The 24,245-nt window shown below is 46.4% G+C and overlaps 2 protein-coding genes across 2 annotated transcripts in view; both read left to right on the forward strand.

The window, feature by feature from the left end:
- Nucleotides 1–760: 760 nt before the first annotated feature.
- LOC125298434 (myeloid-associated differentiation marker homolog) lies at nucleotides 761–3,983 on the forward strand. Its single transcript, XM_048249168.1, has 2 exons — nucleotides 761–1,158; nucleotides 1,991–3,983. Exon 2 carries the CDS (start codon nucleotides 2,424–2,426, stop codon nucleotides 3,276–3,278), a length of 855 nt encoding a protein of 284 aa, XP_048105125.1. The 5' UTR covers nucleotides 761–1,158; nucleotides 1,991–2,423; the 3' UTR covers nucleotides 3,279–3,983.
- A 1,949-nt stretch (nucleotides 3,984–5,932) lies between these two features.
- The window catches only part of LOC125298435 (testis-expressed protein 2-like), a 45,531-nt gene continuing 27,218 nt past the window's right edge, over nucleotides 5,933–24,245 (forward strand). Inside the window, exons 1-3 of the mRNA XM_048249169.1 lie at nucleotides 5,933–6,158; nucleotides 6,905–6,987; nucleotides 21,233–22,841. Coding sequence (XP_048105126.1) covers nucleotides 21,258–22,841 — 1,584 coding nt within the window. The 5' untranslated portion in view covers nucleotides 5,933–6,158; nucleotides 6,905–6,987; nucleotides 21,233–21,257. The remainder of the gene's footprint in view (nucleotides 6,159–6,904; nucleotides 6,988–21,232; nucleotides 22,842–24,245) is intronic.

The following is a 24,245-nucleotide window of genomic DNA, read 5'->3' on the forward strand; positions in this document are numbered from 1 at the left end:
CACACCAGCCTCTTCTCAACGCCATAAAGATGAGAGCCACTGAAGAGTTGGCTCAGTCTCTAAATTGTAAAGGTCACCAGAGAATACTCGTTAGATAGGAATAACTTCCAAGAAAACGATCCAATTTGCAGCCTAAATTCATGAGCTCATGGAAGCTTTATTAAGTCAACTGTCGTAGACTTGCTGGATTATGGGGCCAGTGTGAGAAAACTACACGTGTCTGTTTCTGCACTTCACAAGAGCCTTAGCCATCATGCAAGCATCTCCGGCCATCCATGACACGGATTATTATTTTTTTCGGTGTTATTTGTTTTCATTTTGATGTTCAATCTTTGTGGTGGAATCAAAACCATTCAACTCAGAAAATATACTGACCCCAACCCTAACCCAAACCCTAACCCTAGGTCATCTATGAGTGTAGTGGGCTATATACATTTTGGTCACTAGTCTTTTTAAAGAAAGCCACATCAGACAGTTGACCTGGTTTAGTTGTTGAATGAAAGAAATGACTGACTAAATTGAGTTTGTCACCACCAAGTAGTTATGTTGTGCAAGGTTTGACCACATGATGGCGTAGTTTTCACAGAACAACACATATTTCCAGCCTACTATAGCAACATCAATTTGGTAACTTTGAGATGTCCTTTATCCTGGTAAAATATAGCACAGGCATAATTATAAATCATATTAATAAGATGTATCATTAATATAAAAACAATTCATGTTTCTGCATTTAAAAGCAAATCTAGCAAAACAGTGATATCCATAAATGAACCATTACACAGCAGGGCGCAAGCGCACAGTCTTCATTTCAAATGTTTTAGCAGAATGGTAATCATTCAATCATTGCAATATTTACTGCAAACAAAGTTCAGACTCCATATTTTATGGTTCATCAGTGAGGAGCGTACAGCTACAGGCCCTGACAAGTTTTTCGCCCCAAAATTCATTTGAGCCCTTCACCTAGTTCTGAGTGGCTGTCTGACAACAAGCATTAATCCACATCAGTAATGTGTTTCTGCCGTGTACTGTTAGGCAGCTACAGTACCTGTTTGTTTACTGTGTTTTCTTGTCTTCATGGAGTCTGTCAGATGTCTTGTTTTTGCCTCGGCTGCCTGACACATGGGGGTTGATGTATGGTGTGTCTAAATATAACAGGTGAGCTCGTGCAGAACTGCGTTGAAGTGACGACGTGGGAGCTTCATAGAGCTTCTTTGTGTTCAGCCTACACAGGAGCACATGCAGAGAGAGAGACACAGAGAGAGAGGGAGAGAGAGAAAGAGGGAAGGAAATAGCGGTACACACACTGAGGCTTGCGTGTACACACACAGACACACACACACACACACACAGACACAGACAAGAGGGAAAGAAGTAGTGATGGCCACAGCGGGAAATACAGACAAAAGTGCACACATTCATAGTGCATCTCTCTCACACTCACCTATTAGACACGTCTCTTTTTTAGTCATTGACATTAGAAGTAGGGAGAGAGTCATGAAAGTAAAGCTAACTATTGTATTTCTGTTACAAGCTGAGTAATGAGACGTTCGTATCCAGCAGAATTGGAGATGGTAGCAGTGAAAAAACGTATTAGCCTACGATCGGCTTTGAGCACAATGAGCTATATGACGTGGGAGTTAAACTGTATCACCATATTCACTTATGGACCTAAACTGGATCGTGTCCCGATTTTTCTGTTTAGCTGTGTCTTTTAAATTGCAGTAGTTTGAAAAATTAGCATGTTAGCTATCATTAACCTTGTTATGGCAGTAAAAACTCCCTCAACTGCTTTTTACTGTGAGTGGTTTTTCAAATCAAAAAAGCGCCCCGGCCAACCTTTCTTGTAAAAAAGAAGCCTAGTCTGAAGTAGCCTACTTGTTCTCCAAAAATGTCCTATAGGTTAACAACAAATCCAGTTAATGTTTTTGTTGACAGTGACAGGAGCAGGTAAAGCTCAAGCTTTCTTTTCTTGCTCTTTTTCTGACAGGAAACAGGAACAATGGAGGATAACTACAGTATGCACAGAAGGCATTGTTGTTCACTAGGCCTACCTAGCTCTTGTGGTTACCTCACAAAAACACTACTGAAACCTTGAACAGGAAGAGGGCGGGGATGATGCAGTACCTCAGTGCATTTGTGTGCGTGTGCGTGTGTGTGTGTGTGTGTGTGCGTGAGAACAAGACCATGTTGGTGTGTGTTCATAGCATCTCAGGCTTTGCATTGTAGAGAGACGTGCTCTTATCGCCTTGTCGTGACATTCACGTATCTACCTTGGGGAACATTTCTGAAGCACACTTCTCATGGTTTCACCACTTTCCTCCTCTGTTAGAACAGTGAATGGAGTCTTCTAGAGAAGGATAGTTTTGGAATCTGTTTTTGTCTGTTTTTTTTTCTTGAACATTGGATGTTGGAGAGCCACCATGCCTGTGATCCTAGGGGAGGTCAGCATTCTCACCACCCCACTTTCGGGGGTCCGCATCTGGGCTCTTGTCTCGGGATGTGTCACCTTCAGCCTGGTGGCCTCCATGGTAGAGCCCACCACCGTCCAGCACTCCGAGCTCTTCCGCACCTTCTGCATGTCCACCTGGTGCCTCTTCTTCACCCTCAGCCTCCTCATCCTCATCATCACCTACATCCAGTTCCACAGCCTGCTGCCGCTTTCCTGGAAGAACCTGACGGTGACCGTGGCCGCCATGGCCGCGCTCATGGTCTTCACTGCCACGCTGGCGTACCCTTGCCTGGCGCTGAGTGAGAACGCAACCAAGGAGTCTGTCATAGCCACCATCTTCTCAGGCCTGACCTTCCTGGCCTACGCCACAGAGACCCACCTCATCCGCCGGGAACAGAAGGGCTACATGGCCACGGTACCCGGACTGCTCAAAGTGCTCCAGGTCTTCGGAGGCTGCGTGGGTCTGCTGCTGATCGCGGATCAGGTGTCTCACAGGAGCACTGGGTGGGAGGTGGCGATCCCCGGGATGGCGTACGGCCTCTGTCTCTCAGCCTCTTTGGGCACAGTGGTGGTCATGGTGGGAGACTGCGCTGGGCGGTGCCCGCTGCCGTTCGACCGTGTCCTGGCCGGCTTGAGTTCACTGGGAGTCCTGCTCTACATGGTGGCGGCGGTCGTGAGCTCCACCAAAGTGCTGAACTTGTACAGACCGAACCCATCTGAGGGGAAACTCATCATCGTCTCGGAGATGGCCTTTGCCTGCATCACCTTAGTCAGTTACACCGTCGATCTGGCCTTCTCCGTCAAACTCTTGTGTGACAGAATCTGAGCTTATGTTTGGGATACTGTGTATTTATTTATGTGAGTTTATTTAAAGGAACCTGCTGTGATTAACTGACATGAAATATGTGAAACTGACTCTAAATTAGTCAACTGTCCAAACCTGAGAAATGTATCCTCCAAATAAGCTCAAAAAACAAATGAAATGTTGTTAATGTGTCATTGAAGATGACATTGGTGTGAATTGGGTAATTGTATTTTTCCAATCCAAAATATTCCGCAGATTACCCATAAACCCAGCAACAAAATTATTAGCAGTTGAATAATTGTTGAACAGCCTAGTGATTGCTTACTCCTGAAAATGTGTATGCCACTTCAATTTTATATAAATCATACAATGCTTTACAGTATAAGAAATCTCCTTTAAAGACCACATGCTCTAATTGTTTTGTTTTTTTTACAATGCACAGTATATGTCAGAATTTTGAATGTAACACACATTGTTATTTGATGTGGGATTTGATGTGTTGACAAAAGTCAAGTCACTTTATTTGAAAAGAGCATTTTTAAAACCACAGTGTTCACCCAAAGTGCTTCACCGTTGATCACAGCTGAAAAAGTGGACTACAATTTCATTCAGTGTGGTCTAGGTTCACACCCTGCCTATATCTCTGGCTGGCTTGGAGTCAGCTAGGCCTATAGAGGTCTGTATTTGCTGTTTGTTTGTGTTATAAAGCTGATTATGATTTATGAAGGCGATGAAAACATGCTTCTTTTTGTACGTTGGAGAGTTATGGATTTTTTGGATCAAACTTTTTTCATTGAAAAAAATGTATCTATGTTAAACACTGCCATACATTGGCAGTTGAATTTTAAGACACTTTTGTAGAACCTTTCCAAAGCCAACTATTTAATTTGACTCATCTCTCTCCCAAAGCATTGTTATCTTCCCTAAAAAATACTTGTAATCATTTTAATTTCACCTCGTTTTATACGCTACACAGACAGTGATTTTTTTATGTCACACTCTTAAGACACAGCCATGGCATTTAAGGGATACAGCTATTGATGCCAGTCCTACAATGTGTGCAATGATGCCAACGAGATGCAAGTGACGTGTATGAGCGGGCCTCTCCCACAAACACCGACACTTTGCTGAGAAGAAAACTAAAAGAGCAGCACGCTGTTTTGAATATGTTTTTAGCACAGGCTGCAGACGTCTCCAAATGACTTTGTTCTAACCCCACTTTTTCCATAATAAGGTAATGGAAATTCTGACGTTATTTAGACTAGACATGATACTGCAGTACCAATGTTGTCCACTGGATGGCGATACTCTCATTGCAAGTGTCATGGTCCACAAAGTGACATGAACCTGCTTGTTTTCAATTTCATGTGCATTTTGTTTTGAAAACAAATTAAAAAATTGAAATTGAAAATTTGAAAATTGTTTAGAAAAAATGCACATATATTGGCACCCCTTAAATGTTAGGTTGTGTAAAAAGAGGTATATAAAAACATCTTTTGGCAGTTTATCTTGGTCTCACAATAAAAACAGTGGGAAAAAATCCAATCTTGAAAGGAAGCAAATTTATTCTGAGAAACAAGTACCTCATAAAGAAATATACATTTTAAACAAAATCACGTGTGCCATGGCACACCTGTATTTAATACTTTGTACATTCCTTTGGAAAAAAGAAAAACATATTTTCTCCTTTGACATCTCATAAAGTGGGAGAATACAAAGCAAGGGGTTTGAGACCATATCTCTTTAGGTTACAATTTATTTTCCCCAGATCATCCAGATTCTTAGGTCCTGACTTAAGGATCACCCCACTGTTTTTATTGGGTGCCGATCAGCGGACTTTATTTTGTGTTGATCTGGACATATGTTTTGGTTCATTGCCTTACTGTATGATCCAATCATGACCCACTTATAGTGTCATGCCAGAGACTGACAGTTTTCTTATTGAAAATGTTAGGATTTTCGTTTAATTTAATTTCATCTGTTGCATATTCTTTTCATCTTAACACTTCCAGACCCTGTAGCTACAGTCATTTACATTTGTGATCATAGGGCAGGAAAGGTTTTACTAAATACATGCTTACTAAATAATGTATTAGCACAGGGGTCACGTGGAGACCCCAAGATGATCCTTTCCTTTTTTTCTCCAACGGTGATCCTTATTGTATTTGTTTATATTACTAACATGGGTCTTTGTCCAAGCAAGTTTTGGATTGGAACATCTTATTGTTTTAACTGTAAATATGGGCATTTTAAACTGAGTAGGCTAGGCCTACCTATTTTTTTATTACCATTCCCTGACTTATCAAGATCAAAACACGTTCCTTTTATTTGAGTTGAGGGTATCTTTCCCATCTTGAAAAATGAACCATTTGACCTTTGTATCTATATGATATCACCGGTGCAGCATATTATTTGCATAGCCAAACCTGCACTATATGATTCCTACACTGACATAGAATGTGATAGCAAAAAAATTGAAAATTGCGCACATATTTATAGACACTTGTCCAATATCCACACTGTCTTAATTCTATCTTCATTGAAAGAAAAATGAAAATGATTCATATCATTAAAAGAAAAGTTTTCACCACTTCAGGAAGATATTCGATTGTCGAGTATGTGGAATGTCCTGACGCCGATCCCGCCCCTAAGTTTCGATTGCTCTAGCCTGGAAGAGTCAATCCGTATTTTCTTGTTCAGGAACTGTCCGGAGAACAGTCTGCTGTTGCTGTCAACAACAGGCTGGGTGGTAAGGCAAGACCAGACAGACTGACAGCGATATCCAAAGGACTGAGAACTCTGACAGCATTCCCCCCTTTGTCATACACGCTGCGTCATCCTCTGGCAGTACATTTGCGACTTCAGTTCTTTCTTGTCGCTGGAAAATGAACTCCGCAAACGGTAAGACCAAAGCTTGGTGAACCGCTGCCACAAAATTGCGCTCGGTGTTGTTTGGGTTAGTTTATCAAGAGCTAGTCGGCTACGATAGCTTGCTAGCGCTGTTACAGTGACTAGGTCTCAACTTTTGTGTCTGTCACGCCTTGTTTGGCGCATCAGCGTTACAGCCAACTGTTAAGAACTGCCATTTTGGCTTTATTCCTGAGATACAACTTGATCATTGAAGTTTGAAAACAACTGGCAAAGTATAATGCAGCACCAAAACATTCATTGCTCTATTATTGAGCCAGTTATCTCTATTGTAGCCTAAATGTTGTCCTTGTGATCAACTTTACATCTCTTGTCCCCTAGCTTAATCTCATAATGATTATGCCACAAACATCTGTCATTGTTAACGTAGTGATACCAACGTTTGAAAGTGAAAAGTTGATGCAGCAGCGTTTGAGATGCCCTCGAGTTTAATATGACTTGACCACTGATCACTCCACTGAGAAATGAGTGAATTTATGTGAATGTGGCCGTTCTGAAAAAGGAGTGTAGTTTTGAACAGGTCAATGTGCCTCAGAGAACCAACATACGGCACGTGACATACTAGTGCCCACTCTAGTCTCATAAATCACTGTGTTCCAACTGAAGTTGTTTCATCATGGATTCATCATGGAGTGTGAGAGAGCGACTATAAGAGTGAGAGTGAGATCATAGGCTACATGAATGAATATGATTGACCTTTCCTGTTTCCCCTCGTCTAGGCCATTGAGGACCATGGGTTCACAACACCCAGTATAGCCCCATGCAGACAGACCCTCATGCTGGGGTGGACCGAATACTCACGGTAAGCTGCTCCATTGTGTTACCTGGGACATGACAAGGAACTGGTCCTCAGGTGGGTTATGTCACCTCGTCTAGAGTGTTCCCTCGATTTTGAGCGAAGACCGGTCTCTTCTGACCAGCCTGAGGTTCTTCTAGTCCTTTCATGGCATTTTGACAGTGATTTTTACAGTGCATCAAGTCAAACATACAATAAGTTGTGAATTTTGTTGTGTTGCTGTAGTTGTTGTTGTGTTGTGTGACACTGTTGGCTCCATTGGTTTCGAATAGGACTTTTCAAGAAGAACTCATTAAGCCTTCAGAGAATTTGGCTACATTATGAGCTCCTCTCGTTCTAGAAGGAAGTGCACACACGTTGTGGTTCACGTCCCCACAGACATCACAAGCTCAAAGCCCTTAAGGAGCTGTTGTTTACTTCCTCTTCTGGGGGATGGATTGACAGCTGCTGTTGTGGTGGACCTTAGTTAGAAAGTCACGTTACTGTCCCAGCATATTATAATATTCTGCCACAGAGTGGTTGATTTGCCAGTCAAAATATTAATACCAGCCATATTATAGCTTTCCTTAAACAAATCATTCCTGACACACAGATGCCACTTAATTTGTTATATGAGTGTGTGGTACCCTGGGAACCCCTTCGAAGATAAATGACCAAAAAGGGTTGAGGAAGAGTTGTTAGGTTTTCTTTTGGGGGTGTGGCTATGCAGATTTTTGCATTCTCTTATGGATTAAGTCCAGATGGCCCCCTGTGTGACATGTCGTCATAGCAACGGCCTTCTGGAACCAAAGGGGTTAATCATCCACAGGCCTGTCAGGTGCTCACCTGTTGAGGGTGTGACCAGGGGAGAAAAATACCCTGTGATGTTGCTGCACAGGGTATTCTTAATGTGGTTCAAAACAAAACAGTAAGCCTGCTAATCCAACTGTAAAATAACGCACAAGATGTAATTTGTTACAAATATCACCTGGCTAAGTCACAATAGCTAAAACTTAGCTCAGATAGCTTGTGTAAAATATTTTCATCAGTGAATGGTTCTGCACTTCTCCTTCTCTCTTTGTGTCCAACAGCTCTTATCACTCCCTTCAGTCATTTCCCCTCCTTTTATTGATTTCAAACATGGCCTTTAAGCAGGGAATGTGTGCTGTGCCAAGCTATCAGATGTCTCCTTCCATTTCCATCCTGTTTCTGTTTGCCCCCTCCTCTCTCTCTCTCTCTCTCTCTCTCTCTCTCTCTCTCTCTCCTTCTCTCTCTCTCTCTCTGTGGAGACCAGTAATTTCTCCTGTCTCTCCTCAGACAGAACACAACCCCGGTGATATTGTACTCACGGTGGGAGGGAGGTGAAGGTTCTAGTCTAGGAATAATATATTTTTCACTCAAGATGACAAAGCAAACAGTAATGGAGCCAATGTGAAACCCACACCCCAATCTCTCTGTCTCCCTTTTCTCCCTTTCACTGTCCATTAAAGAGACAGAGAAATGTTAATGTCCACCTTTTGGCAATAGAGCTATGATGAAAAGATTGCACAAGCTTCCTTATTTTTCCGTTTGCACAAGCTAAGCGATCTTAGCTTGCTCCGTTTTGACACGTTTAGCAGAACTGACACACACCTGCACAGGCTTTCATGGCAATTTATCTAATTATAGTTCACTGAGTGTCTGTGTCTTGCTGAACAGCTCCCTCGTGGGCGACAGGTGACGGGGTCTGTGGGATTGTGGGAGTTCAGAGGTCCGCTGCTGAATGCCACGGAGCAGCAAGGTGTGATTGCCAGCGAGCAGTGGGAGATAAGGAGCACTCTTATCACCCGGAGCTGCCCTGGGCGCTAGAGGTGTAACCCCCCTCTGTGGCCAGACACCTGTTCCCTAAGCACACACACACACACGCACACACACGCACACACACACACACACACACACACACACACACACACACACACACACACACACACACACTCTGTCTGTCTCATTTAGTTTCAAAACTTATTTCAGGGTTTGGTGTCAGAAGCTGTGCTTACTGATGTTGCTGTGTGGTCTGCCGAGTCCTGCACAGGTGGCAGTCTCGACATGTATGGTTATTTTTGTTTTGTTTCGGTGTGATGTTGCGTCACCGCCAGGTCACGGAGAGTGGCCCTTTCAGGTTGCCGGGTGGCAGTGGGTGTGGCTAGGCCATGTGGTCAACCAGGAAGTGACTGCTCTGTTTGGGCACAGTAGACGATGGTCACCAGCATATCCACTAAGAGCAGTGAGAAACAACACCCACAGCCACGTGAGTCTTATCTAATGGTAAAAATACCACAACATACTTTTCAGTTACATCTGAACGTTGCAGTATAACTGCTAGCCTACAAATATAGCAGTATTTTAGGGTTAATTCACTTATATAGGACAGTTGTTCTTTGTTACATTTTGGTGCCTGTTGTTAAATTTTTGTGAGAGAACTGGACAAAAAAATTCTTGCCATTATGTTGGCCAGACTGGCTGTCACCCCCGCTAATATGAAGATGAAACTGAAGTTCCAGGACTGACTTGGCCTTCTGTGTCCTGTCAGGTCATGGCATTTGCAATGAGTATGCTGCACGCTCGACAGGCTTGAGCAGCTCATTGTTCATCAAGTCGATTGGCCATTATTGTGACCCAGCCAGTTTCTGTTGAGACCAATTTGGAATGCGATATGCATAGTGAAGTGTAAGAAAATGACAGGGACAATGTTGCCACACCTGAGTGACCTGTTTTCAGAGTTTTTGCTGAGAAACGCAGATGTAATTTCAGTTGCCTCAGGTTGTTGGGAATTAAACTGAGGAATTGTTCCTGGTCTACTGATCAGATTACCCAGATTGATCTTCTTTCTCTAAACTTCTGGTTAAGGAATAACAGAAATGTAGGCTTGCATTGCTTTGGTGGCTATGAAAAGTTTTATTTTTATGTTTTTTCCCCTTCATTTTTGCCATGTAGCATGCTGATTTGGGAGCCTGACCAGAATAATGTTGGTCTACATTCCCAATCCAAACATCCAACCCATGTCTCAGTAGGTTACTACAAGCAAATTCCATCTCCCATAACTGTAATGTTTGTGTTTGTTTTTCTCCAACTCTGTTTCACCGCTCATCCCTGCCAGTGTCGTCAGCACCGGAGTGCTCTCCTCTGGAGAGCGCGTGCAGAATGTCACACAGGGACGCGTCTGGTCGCCTCCTAAGTTTAGATCGCCTGTGCGGCCAAGTGACCAGAAGGACAGATTCTCGGGTGGGGCAGGTGGTGTGTGTGTGTGTGTGTGTGTGTGTGTGGAGGTAGCATCTCTCACAGCTTGCTGCCTGGCAGCCTCCACACTGGGACCACTAGATGATAGACACTATCTCGCTCTTGAAAGCCGCTCCCAAGTGCCAGAACCTTTCCGATGTCTCCGCCAGTCGCATGGCATTTCTCACTCCCAGCTTCCCTTGCGGTGGTTCGTCTTTGAAGTCTTTGTCACACAGGCTCTCGCTCTCGAGGTGGCACCGTGAGGTGGTTGGCATCTGGCGCCAACGCCGGTGGTGTCTCTCAAGCCTGGGACGCAGCTGGAACAGAGACATCAAGACGGGAATTGAAATGTCAGTGTGTCACGCTGGACAGCTAATGGGCCTGTGTCGCTGTCTTGTTATTTTGCGACGAGTCCGCATCATTTGTGTGTTTTTTCAGACAGCTCCTCAGTCTCCCGGGAAACAAACAAAAGCGAGGCGAAAAACAGCCACCAAAGACGAGACAAAAATACCTTGTTTTCTTAATGATATCTGTGCAGAATGTTCCATCGCTGATGGAGAAAAGAAACAAAGCAAAAAGCCAGAATGATAGAAAACGTTGCAGCTACCGAAACGCCTCCGATCGATGCGTCTCAGTGCACATCACGGCAGCGTTAGCGTCCCACAGGACTAGCCATTCCGGTCCTGTGGCTGCAGTGCTCTAAGTAAGGCCTCCATCTGTGTGGCACAGGTGCGCCAGGCACAGCTGCTCATAGCCATGTTAGTCACCGCATGATTGCTAAATGTGTCATCGGCATCGTTTCAGTCTCATTTCTGTGCCTGTTTTCAATTTTACAGAACGCGTCCATTTGAAGAGCCTGAGTTAAATGACTGACCTGAGTTATATGACTGAATTACAAGTCTTAAGACTTTCGTCTTATGTTGGGATTATTTGACTGACACCTAAATCTGCTTTCATTTCCTTTCTCACCGGTTTCTGTATTATGTTTCAATATTGTCTTATACCATTTTGAAGAGGAAGATTTAGAACATCTGGTTTCATGAGGAGAAATGGGACAAAGCGTTGTTTAATTTAGAGGTTGCGAGTCTTCATCAAAGAGAGCGTGTCACATCTACAGTAATTTGTGAAAGTTAAAAAATGGCATTTAACACTTGTCTTTTTGTGTGCTTATAGTGTTGTCTCTGGTAATGTTCGATGATAGACACTGTTCAGAATGTTTCATCTCCTCTCAAAATGCGGCCACTCCCAGGCTTGGATGACTTAGCCCCAGTAACTGTAATCACACACATGAGCTGTAACTGAGCGCGCTCTAAATTATTGACCAGAGGACCGTTTTGGCAGACAAGAGCATCAGTAATCGTATCCCCAATAAAACACACTGACCTGTACGTGATCTCGGATTGTCAGCTGTATCAGTAGGGCAGCATTTTTACCGGGTGGATGCACGTAGGCAGGAAAGCTGTTGCCTAGTGCCTACTGATTTGGACATCATTGCTCTTTTAGTCTGAGTGAGAAACTAGAGACGTTTGTTCCAAACAAAGCACTTTGTCTGGACATGATTGGAGCCTTGTCTCTCATTCAAGAATAATGAGTTCCACTTACCATGCGGGGTTGGTTATTGCACCTGTAAAGGGCCCTCATTAGTTAAGGTAACTGAGTAAATCATTGCTTAGAATCTGAGCTGAGATTCCCTCAGAGCCTCTGAATGTTTAGCAGACTGACTGCACAGATTGGGCAGCGTGTGGAATCGTGTTGCCTTTTGCCTTGTTCACTTCGGGCCGTTAATGGGAGCGGACAGCTTGTTTATTTGGGCATATGCTCACAGTGGCCTTGACCGGGCGGGCAGTGGTGTATCAGATCGCACGGAACGCAGCCCTGGGGGATTGCGTAGATTGATGGCATCAACCCAAGTGTCTCTCTCGTTCTCCCTTTTGTCTCTCTTTCAGTTGCTCTTTAGGGCAGTTGCTCTTTAGGGCTCTTTAGTGATGACTTTCTTTACTTCCCCATGCTTAGTCACAATGATCACTCTCTCATTTGCAAACTGTCACTGTCTTACTCACACGAGGCTTTGCCTGCCCATATTTCCCCCTACTTCCTCTTTTTGTCAACATACTATATCATTGTTATGAGCCCCTTGAGGCAAAAAAGAGGTGGTGGTAAACGTAGGGCAATTAATCAAATGAATCAATTAATCCTCAATTATGACTTCCAACGATTATAAAAAAAACAACATTATCAAAGTATACAATATATACAATATATACAATAGTATGACTATTTGCCATAATCGAGCAGCCCTAGCTAAACATACTGTTGATTTCCAAGTTGATAGGAATACCTTTTCAGCCCATGCTGGCAACAAACATCCTAAGCTGTGAGGGACCGAACAGGTTTTTCCTGCTTTCAGCCCGGGCCTGTGCGAGTGCCTGGCATTTCTCTGTGCACATCATCAGACACCGTGCAGACCTGTCCGCCCGCCCACCCACCCTGCTCATTGTTGAAAGGCAGCAGTCCGCGCCTCGCCTTTTATTTCCCCCTCAGCTCCCTGCTGCAACACAAGGCAGTTAGCTGGATGATTGCACGGCAGCAGCCTGCGGGGACCACGGAAGAGGAGCAGAGCCAATTATGGGCGTCTGTAGGCTTCCAGCGCTACTGACCGACTGACCCACGCGCTGCTCCGCTGTGGAAAGCTCACAGAGGCTTGTCGGTAAAGACAGGAGGATACCTGTGGGGCTTTCTGACGTGCACTACTGCCCAATTTCGATCCCAAAGTGAAATTGGGATTGTGAAACCTTGGCTTGTGTCTGGACAAAAAAAGGGGTGGACAAGGTTTCTTTTGGTGTCATTGATGGTTCAAGAATTAGGTTTAGATGACGTAGGTGTATCTTCATGCCCATCATGACAACTCTACTTTGAATGGCTACACCTCCCTGTGTTAATTGGTCCCTCTTGTCATGTCCTTCTCTCGGTGGACGTTCTTGAGATGTTTTGACAGGTGTCATCCATCGCGTGCATCACCTGGTTGTATCTGTAGGGCATCTGTGAACATGGTGATTAACCAGACATGCTGTTTGGACGCTGGCCTTGTGCAGTAGGTTTGACTACCCCCTCTGTTTACCTCCCCAGGCCTCCTCTGAACTCTCCTGTCTTATTGCCTCCCTGAAACATGTTGCCGGCGGCCATCATGGTAAATAACCATAACACTGTAAAAGGGAGAACTGTTCCTAGACAGTGGAAGAGAGGTGGTTACTGGAACTTCCGTTCCTTTAGCCGGTTCCCTCAGGAACCCTTCTTGCTATGTTCAGCAAGAAAGCCATTAGTTAAGTCTGTGCAAAGCCTGAGCATACAGGCTGCCTGAACGCCCATACAGCAGTCACCCCACTCCCTCCTGACTAATCCCCCTTTTCTTATCCCTGCCTCTGTGTCAATGGCATTAGCACAAAGACATTTTTATACCCGGCGGACCCACACCGACTATTCCCCATAATTGGAAAGATTATTACTCCACATTTTACATTCGCGGGTGGTTGTTCGCGAGGCAGTCAAGCGGTTTAACGGGAATTTGCTGTATATTACATCATGTCGCTCACAAAGCGGCTGTGAGGGATTCGCAGAAGGCTAAAACACACGTTTCTTTCTTCCCCCTCTTTTCCCTTTTCTCTTCTGTACCAGAGGTGCTTGTTGTCTTAAATAGCTCAGTAAATTGCTTTTTTCTCAAGACGGGGCTAGTGGCGAGAGCCCAGTAGGATAGCAGCTGGCCATTTTCACAAAAACCTCCGCATGGAGACGGTGGGCAGGGCTCTGCAAGGCATCAGCAGCTGCACCTCTTTGAGAACAACATGGTGTGAGTGAGAGAAATCTGTTGGTAGTGTTTGGTAAAGCCGCTCTTAAATGGAGGGATAGCATAGGATTAGCGCTAATCCGCGCTAGTGAAACCTGGGCCAGGTGCAGTGGGATGAGATTATAGCCGTCTCTCTTGGGGGCAGTTTAGATACTGTAAAACGGAGGCTAACTGGCTTACACTCACTGCTGGGCACCTTGGGGATACTCTGATTATGTTCTCTCTGAGTTTTATGGGACAGAGTCGTGTGTACTGAGACAGCCCAAAATGTTTTCTTGTTGTTTATTTTAGAACTTATGTGGATCTGAAGGGGATGAAAGCAGTTGCCTTGTTTCAGACACACAAACACACACACACACACACACTTGTCTGTTGTCTGCTGGGCAGCACATCCTGATGAAAAGCTGACTACTTTGGCACGCTGGCAGCATAATTGCAGCTTTAGTTCTGTGCCATTTGAAATGATAGTGGCTGACATTTATGGAGGTCTTGGAGGATGGGGGCATGAATGCATTGAGGCATGAGGGTCTGGTCCTTCTTTCTTTCTCTCTCTCTCTCTATCTCTCTCCTCTTTCTCTATTTCTCTCTCTCCCTCTCTCTCTCCTGCCCATTTCTCCCTCTGAAGCACAGCAACAACACCAACTACATCTATTTTTTTCATAATGCTCATGGCATAAAGCAGCTGGAGGTGTTGCTCAAAGACTGATCTCGGTACAGCATCTGAAGACTATAATTAGACCCCCAACACCCAGTTCACTGCAGTCGTTTATCAGTTGGTTATGATGTGTGAAGCAGCAAGGTGTGTGTGTGTGTGTGTGTGTGTGTGTGTGTGTGTGTGTGTGTGTGTGTGTGTGTGTGTGTGTGTAACCTCTTAGTGTTATCTTCCTTATGAGGACGACTGCTATCAGGTGAACTGGAATAAACAGGCTTCCTGGCTATCCCTTGTGTCACAGTGAGTGAAGTTTTAATGGTAGTCTCTCTACTAATATGATTTCACACAACAGGCAGTTTTATGTTTAAACACTCTCATACATTCCTATTTCTCACGGCTCGTCTGAGCAATTAACTAGATCACGTGACCTGGTGAACGAGATTCCCATAATGGCATGATTAAGCATGAATGCCTAGTTTGTTCTTTATGACTTCTCTGGAGATATGTTTGGCGGAGATATGTTTCCCTGACACCACAGCATCCCAGCAACTGGGTCATTATCCTATCATGGGTTGGACTTGTTGGGGGAAACTCACTTGTTGGCATGGCAACAGGATATCGGATTTAGAAACGATGCTGCTCTTTATTTTTCGATGGCACCAGGTCAGGGTCAAGGTTTATATAATGGTCTTACCTGTGTCCATCTCTTTGACCTCCCTGTAGTCTGTGCAGTTGTGGTGTTTTTCAAGTGTACTGGTGTTTACAGTCATTGTCTCATGAAGATAAACAGTTATCAGGCTGCTTGAATGCATAGGAATGATATACAATAGACAACAGACACATTAAGACTATAAATGGACCATTTCTGTGTCATTTACTGCAGTTCTACTGGTTGTTACCCTACAATGCTTTCACCCTCACAGTTTACTCTGTGCGGGAAACAAACAAGTTTGTTGTCTTGACATACCGCCTTGACGACTGTGTTTGCGTCTGACAGAGAGCCCAGCCCTGAGTGCCGGTGTCTGGGCTGAGTGTGTTCGACAGTGTGGGTGGTGCCACCGCTCTCACTTGATAAGCGCCTGTGATATGATGTGACAGGCGCTCTGATGCTCTACATGCCTCCTCTCCTAATAAGATCATCACGGCACCGTAATTAGAGAGGCGCTGGCAGTAATGAGCGTCGGTTCTTTCCCTCGGTGTGTGTGTGTGTGTGCGCCTTTGATGATTTTGTTTCAGTGCGGAGCTGTGTTTGTGCCCCTTGTCTTCCAGTAGCAGTTTTCTAACTGCATTTGTTCATTGTTTTGTGCCTGGTTTTCAGCAGGGTTAAAAGAGTAATGGTCCACACAGACTAGTTATGACTGGAAGCTCACCCACTGTGAGGCATTAACGTCTGATGATGTATTCCTATTAGCCACCTGTGACCCAGCTCAGCTGTGCTGATATGGAATGGTCAAGGCCTTTTGAGTCTTGATAGAAGGAGCAGTCTGCTCCCCAGCTGCTGACAAGTTTATGCAGGGAAACTTGACGTGGTGTATCAAGTCTGGCTAAGAGGAGGATTCAGCGGCAAAGCAGTATGTGGGTGTGTCGCTATAGAGATCGTGTTGGACCGTTTAGAGAAAAAAAAAAAAAAAAAACTTGCCAAGGACTCTTGAAGTGAATGTAGGTGTGTGTGTGTGAGAGAGACAGAGAATTAGTGAGCTGCTGTTGGCGTGGAGACTCGTGACGTATATGAATGAGACAAAATTAGGGCCATTTTGACAGGCTGTGGAATGCTGCCACAGAATGGTGTCATTGTGCTAGCCAAAACTCTCTGGACAAGGGGCATGAGGATGACGTGGCCCTGCGAGACTGCGACACGTGACGGTGGCCAACCAGCACCCACAGCCACCATCTGCATATCAAGACCAGGGTGCTCCTGCAAATTCACACATTGTAAAGCTGCACAATGAACCGATTTTTAATCTGAAAACGCAATTAGCTAATTGCAAAAAGCCGCAATTAATCATGCAGCTCGTAAACTCTGTCCCCATGGTTAATCTTGTCACATTAATTGCTTTAACATTAAATCCTCCTTGTGTGCGAGACAGTGAAGCTCACCCATCACTCCACCAGGCCCAGTGTGGCCGTGCACATGAGCTCGACAGCACAGCATCCAGGTCTGTTTATCTGCTCCGTGAACTGCCTGGATGTTTATCTGGTCTGTTTATGGAAATTTCAAACCCGCAATTTTGTCGCAATGTTGTTGATGGCACGAGATAAACAGCCAATCAAAAATCAAAACACCCTTGTCTTCTCTGTCCATAAAGCAACATGTTGATTGGCTGGAATAGTGGGGTTTGGTTTGAGCACTTTGTTTCCCATTTACAGAGCTAAAACTGTGTACAAATACCAGTTTTGGTTTGTTTTTTTTGAGCACACACACACACACACACACACACACACACACACACACACACACACACACACACACACACACACACACACAGTATGAACAGCTAGTGGACCGTAAGGGGCAATTCGCTGAATCTGACGAAAAGTATATTGGATTAGAATGGCGGACTGCAGGGTGGAAAACCAATTTATTACTACTAATTTGGTCATGTAGAATTCCAAGGGAGTGCAACGTTGTCAGAAATTTGCAACAGAGAACTTTTTTTTTTTTTTCTTGTGAGAGAACATCAGGTCCTCCCGGTGGGAGTTCGTTTCCCACCGAGGGAATGTGATGTTTCAGAGCCTCCGCCAGCGCCTCAGATCCCACCCCCGGAACGCTCTCAAGGAACAATTCTGGAATGCTTTCCAAAAACATGGCAACTGATACACCATCAGAATTGCGGTTGAAAGGAATGTGTAGGCCAGACCGTATCAGCTAACAGAGCGTGGACATACTTGTGATGGAGCCAGAGACGTGAAGGTCTGCATATTAAAATGCCACCTTGGCTCGGATTGGCCGAACTCTTTTAAGTTTGCTCAAACTGGTGCATCCCAATCACTGAACTGCTCTCACAAGTTGATCTGTGAGCAGGAAACTCAATGAACATTTAGCTTGCTTAATGTCTGTAAAATAATCATGTCAGCTTTTTTTTACTGGAGAGTGGACACCGAATGGGTGATTGCCAGATGTCCACACGGGATAGTGGACACCGTAGGAGTGGGTGATGGCCAGCACCATCCATGGCTCTGCTGTCTTTATCGTCTTTATCATCTAGACTTCACTGCTGTCAAAGCCAAATCATCTACACACTGATGTTTGGCCTGAGTGATGAATTATAGATGCAGAATTGGGTCGTGTGTGTGTGTGTGTGTGTGTGTGCGTGTGTGTGTGCGTGTGCGTGTGCGTGTGCGTGTGCGTGCAGTCGCGTGTCGCGTGTCGCGCAAAGGCGTGTGTGCGTGTCGCGTGTGCGTGGCGTGTGTCGCGTGTCGCAGGAAGGCGTCTTGGCATCTTGGCGTCTTGCTTGCGTCCAGCGTCGCGTCTTGGCGTCGCGTCGCGTCGTATGCGTGCGTCGCGTCGTCGTGCGTGTCGCGTGTGCGTGTGCGTGTGTGTGTGCGCGTGCGTGTGTGTGTGTGTGTAAAGGGCTCTGTTGTCTCTGCCCTTGGCCCTGGTCTTGTGAGAGCCGTTGAGGCTGATCAGTGCACTGTCACGCTCCCTCATCACTCACTGTGGTCACTGTCTGATGACACACTGTCACAACGCAGCTGGCTTTCAAAACAACCGATTGTTTCCTTATTTGTGTGTGTGTGTGTGTTTATTATGTCATGCATTCTAAAAAAATAAGAGTGAGTGAGTGAGAGAGATTGGGTGTAAAGGGATAAAAGTGAGGGATAAACAATGTTTTATGTCTTTGAATTTCTTTGAATTTTGAATCCCATGCTGTTCACACGGCAAGACAAGCCCTGGGATTAATGTGCAATTCCATGGCAGTTAACCTGCAGTAAACCTCTCCAGGGGCTGAATCTTAATTAGGCCTTCCCATTAAATCACCCTTTGAAGGTGCATAATGTCACCATGATATTTTTTTTATTTCAAAAACCTTTGATGTCATAAAGTGAGACTGTGAGAGTCAATTATTGACAAGATCTAATGTCTGATGTCTGCTCTACCTTATAGAATTTTAGATTGTAAGCCGGTATGTCACACTGTGGGGAGAATGATGTCTTAGTATTTCACATTCAAGATACCATCCACCACCACCACCACCAACACCAGTGACGTCTTTTTTTAGAGTCCCTAAATAAAGCCCCCCCCAGTCACGTAACAGGCTCTCACGGACCAATCATCTCGTGGTGCAATATAAAAATGTCAAAGTTCTTTTCAAAACAAGTTTATGAAGTCTCTTCTCAGTGAAGGGTTTTGTTCTGACCCAAGTTTGTCACTTGTGTCTTTGTTTATCTGCAAAATGTGGACAAAAGAAGAATTCCCCGCATTCAGTTCACAGCAGCCTTTTTAATGATTTCCCTTCAGTAATAAGTTTGGTAACTGGATGAGGGCAGTTTGAGACGTTGCCAGACAGGATAAGGGGGCGAGATTGCGAGATGATTTACTGACTATGATTGGCTATCAGGGAAGTCATAAGGCCCATTCAGACCATATTTAGTTGATTGTGTGGTCATTACATCACCAAAAAAGCAGACACACTAAATCAGTACTATTAGTCATGATAACTCTGACCATGGTCTTCTTATTATTTCTAGTCATACCGGGACATCTCTCCTACTTCATTCCTGCCCTACTTTTGAGGACAAGAAGTATGCAGTGTTTGTGTTTTTGTACTTATTGCGTGCTTTGTGTTCTAGACACCGTGCTCCAAATGTCACGATCCCTTTTCGATGTTTGTGGACTATCTGATGATGTAAAGCCTGTCTGTCTTATCTTGGCCTAGAAGTCAATTATGACTGCTTGCTTCTCACAGATCTTGTAGACCCGGAGTCATTAGAAATCGGTGGTGAGAACATTAAGTGGGCCAGCACTCTGTTCTCCAGTGTTCTCATCTCCGTCCCTTACGCACCTCATGCTCTATACTCGATTTTGATCAGTAAGCAATTCCAGCAGCTTCTTTTTTTTATTGAAAAAAACACACACACACTCACTCCTCAATCGCATCAACTGACTTCAAAGCTCTTTTTTGTTCTTTATTGAGCGTGGCTTTATCTTCAAAAGGGAAAAGAAAGACTATGGCAGTTGTTTTTATTTATTTTTTATTGCCTAGAGGTTTGTTTGAGTGTGCGAATGCAAGATGGAGGGGGGGAAGATACTGTCGGTTTGCTATAGACAAGCCAGCCTACATACCCACACACGCCAGCCTACATACCCACACACACACGCCGCCAACAGTGGATTCTACAGCTCCGTCTAATGCATTCACTCCTATGTAGAAGGATTAAGTCAGCCAGACGTTCTACTATTGTCTGAAGCTTGCAGGCCTTGCAGGAACACATTTTTTGTTGTTGTAGCAGATGCTGAACGGAACATAGAACACTGTTCCGGAAGGGCTTCATTCCAAGGCTCCAGGCAGAGTTTTGGTCCGGCTCTCCAACCCAAACAGCCTAATCCCATTATAGCCAGTAGCTGGAGCTGAAGATGCTAACCGCTGCTTACATCTCTAGCCCCAGGGAGCCTCCACGCACACTCGGTCCACCCAGCGGAGACACAGGTTTTACTGGCAGTCTGCACACCTAAGTGCACAGGAAACCAGAGAAGAGTCTCCCTTGTTCCATCTCCCACTCTCAAGCTGAGGAGACCAGATGTCCCTGAGGCGGATCTGGGTGGAATGTAATGCAATGCTACCGGAGCCGTGCTCATGAGCGAGGACACTAAGGCATCACCAGGGGAAAAACAGCACTAGCAAGTCATGGGAGATACGACGTCATGATGTATCTGGCCATTTCTGACACGGCAAACAGTCTTGACCACACACAGTTTAATGCAACTCCATCAATCTGCAGTCTGACCCTGGTTAAAAACAGAGCTTTATTCAAGGATTGGTCCTTAATGGAATGGTCCACTGTCGAGAGGGTCTGTGGAGAGCAAAATAAACAAACGCAGAAGATTACTGAGTGCTTGTGTATTAGCTTAGCATCAGCCAGTGAATTTATGTACCGCTTCAGCATGCATTACCAAGCCAGCATCCGCATGGGTGTGTCACACACACAAGAGGTTTTACTGCTCGTTTCCTGCCTTCAAACCGCCTTCCTCTTGTGGCTGGCCAAAGAGCTGCAGAGACAGTTGTTGGCAACTTGCATATTTATGTTGACTTGAAGGCCCTTCCCTCAGAGTTTGAAGAAGCAGTGTAAGGCCACGGAAACGTCCCAAACAAAATACTGTAAAATACTGTGAATGGGATCTATCTGGTGTGCGGATCATCTCGTATTCCTTCCATCAGTGTTTACTTACCAAATAATACTACGACAGGGTGGCCTAATTGATTTAAGAGTGCATTGTAATTTTAATAAACTAAATACTTTTTCACTGATCATTCAATGCATGATAATCTTGACCTTAACTCTCTCTTCCTCTGATTGTCCTGCAGGCTCTGAGCCTCTGGGATCTGCGCGATGACCAGTCGGCAGGGCGGCCATGCCGAGAGACAGCCGCCGCCGCCGCCGCCGTCCGCCTCGCGCCTGCCCGCAGCGGCGGCCAAGCTGCAGGTCCAGCACCCCTTGTCCCGCGACAACATCACCATCCACTTCTCCGCTCTCGGCAAGGGGGAAGAGGAGGAGGAGGAAGAGCTGTACGGGACGGCGGCCCCTTCCTCCACTCCCGCCGCCGCGCTGGCAGGTAAAGTGGACGACGGGGGCAGGGTCGCCGAGGCCCAGGAGGCCAGCGAGGGCCTGGGGTACGGAGACGGCGCCACCTCCATGACCGGCCCCACCGTGATTCCCATGTTCTCCTCCTCCTCCACCGTGAGCCTCCCCTCGGCGTCGTCCTGCCCACAGGACCTGGGCCCGGCGCAGCCCCTCACATCCTCCGGCTCGTCCTCCGGCTCCGCGGCCAAGGGAGCGGCCGCTACCCCGGCTCCGGCCTCTGCTGCTGCGCCCAAGAGCTCCTCACCCTCCCGGTCCATCACCCTCCCCTCCGCTGACAAGCCCTTCCTCCAGCTCATTAAGTCCCTGTCCTCGGACCTGGAACCACGGGACGGCATGCGCCACCGCCAGATCATGAAGAACATCGTCAAGTCCCTGTCCAGCGACAACTCCTCCTCCTCTTCCTCCTCCTCTTCGCAGGACGCCTCGGCGTCCTTCCGCCTGCCGGACTCGCGCCTCAACCTGCAGCTCTTCAAGCCGTTTTCACAGCCCCGCATGACTACAGGCGCCTCGTCGACGTCGTCGTCAGCGGCAACGGGCGACTCCAAGACCGCGCCGTCGTCCCCGCTCACCTCGCCGGAGAGCCGCTTCTCGTTAGCGGAGGTGGAGGCGCGCATCGAGGACACCAAGCGCCGCTGGTCCGAGGCCATGTACGAGCCCCTGCAGCGGCTGAGCAAGATCATGGGCGACGAGAGCGGCGCCGGCCTCTACCGGCCCAAGGGCCTGTCCACTAGTGCCTCGGAGCTCTCCAGTCTGGCTGGCCTCAACGGCCACCTGGAGAGCAACAACAACAACTACAGCATCAAGGAGGAGGAGGCTGACGACTCGGACGGGGAGGGGACGGCCAGCGCCGTGTCCGCCGCCGAGTCGCCCTTGGCCTTCGAGAAGTGCTCCATGTCGGCCCTGGCCAGGCAAGAGGACGAGGAGTTCTGCGAGCTGTACAGCGAGGACTTCGACTTCGCCACGGACAACGAGAACGAGACGGACGCCGAGCGCACAAGCGACTCCGCGGCCAGGGGCAGGAGCAGGGGCGCCCACCTGGCGAGCACAGACCCCTACAGCGACGACGAGCAGGAGGGAGTCGAGCCGGCACCGAGCGTCCCCCTCACGACCCTGTTTGCACTGACCCTCCTCACCTACGGCTATTTCGTGGTGCCCCTGCCCGACTATGTGGGCACGATGGTGGTCGGGATGGTTCTGGGGTTCATGGTGACCATCGGAGCCGTCTGGCTGGCTGGACCGAAGCAATCCGGAGGGCCGCCTGGACGCAGAAGGAGCAGGAAGGAGATGTGGAGCTCGGCACAGCTGGACATCAAAGAGCCAGGGATGTTTAAGGTAGGCACTTTTCATTAGTACCTTCTATTTCTAATCTAGGACATTTGAAATTGCATTGGAAGGGATTAAGTTTTAAAAAGAAGAGAAAAGAAGACTCAAACAAACTAATGGGACCATGTGCTGTTACAATTGTCCTCTTGAAAATAATTGCACCATGACTCAAGTCCAGAAGAGACTGAATAGACTTAGATTTAGAATATTTCTGTGGGAGGTGTCAAAAGTCTCTTGTTGAGCCATGTGGGATTTTTCAAGTTTTATTTGAAGGTCCAGTCCGGTGTGAATCATCACTCATCATTGCAGGGAGATTACAGGCTGTTTGACAAATATCAGTTTGTGTGATTCATCCATCCTCCTGAGCCTTGTAGCAAGTCATCCTTTTTATGTGTCTATTGTGGGTTTTTTTCCCTGCGCGATTCCGGCATCGTGATGAGAGGCCACCGATCTTGTTGTGACCCGCTATTTAAAATGCACTCACTCTCTCATGATGAGAAAGGCTTCGATTTAGAGGAGAAATCGGCCTATTAGGCCATCAAATAAGACTCTTCATGGCTGGCCGTCTCTCGCGGCTTTGAAATTGCGCGCCAGCGAGGAAAACAAGAGACAGAGAGAGGTCACTTTCCCCATCTCTTTTGTGGCCATGTGAAACCAAGGACGGGGGGCAGGGAGGGGTGGCGGGGATGGGGGGGGGGGGTAAGCCCATTGAAGTCACTCTGGCCCCCTGAAAAAGACCGGACATGGCTGCCAGTTTGGGGAGTGTGCTGTTCAAAAGCCTGTGCCCACTGATGAGGATTGCACAGGGGACTGGCATGGCCTGCTTTGTTTTGCGGGACTGTAATCAGTCCGTCCTCCCCCCCCCCCCCCAGGCGCTTGGCTGGATGGTCAGGACGTGCCCGCATTCTTGTTCCTCTTTCCTGGTGATGTCATCACTTGGCAGCAGGGTAGTGGGGAGGGGGAGAGTGACCAGGGAGTTTGTTTTGTTTTTTTGTTTTTGCCAGCCTCTCACTCACTCACAATCGCTTGAAAGTCATGCGATCAAAGGATGATTCGCTGATGAAAGTTTTTACAGACCAAAAGCTGGAATCTGATCCATTTTGGAAATTTCCTGCAAGCAGCAGGGATCAGATTTCCACGGATCCATTGGCGGAGTCCAAAGAGCCTGGCAGAGACTCGGATGCCCATCAGTGCCAGTGCCCGTCTCTGGCTCTTCTCTGACGAAGCTCCCCAGCTCCTCTGAGAGCTTCTCTGTGATGGGAGGTGCCTGAGTCACATCCCCCTGAGTCAACCAACGCTTCTCCCGTCATTATGAAGCTCTTTTAATAATTACTCAGATATTAGGCCTCTCATATTAGGGTTATATAAGGGTTATGTTTGGGTTCAGAAGGGGAAACTCTGAAGACTGTTTTC

The sequence above is a fragment of the Alosa alosa genome, chromosome 7, assembly GCF_017589495.1.
Source record: "Alosa alosa isolate M-15738 ecotype Scorff River chromosome 7, AALO_Geno_1.1, whole genome shotgun sequence".
Lineage (NCBI taxonomy): Eukaryota > Metazoa > Chordata > Actinopteri > Clupeiformes > Clupeidae > Alosa > Alosa alosa.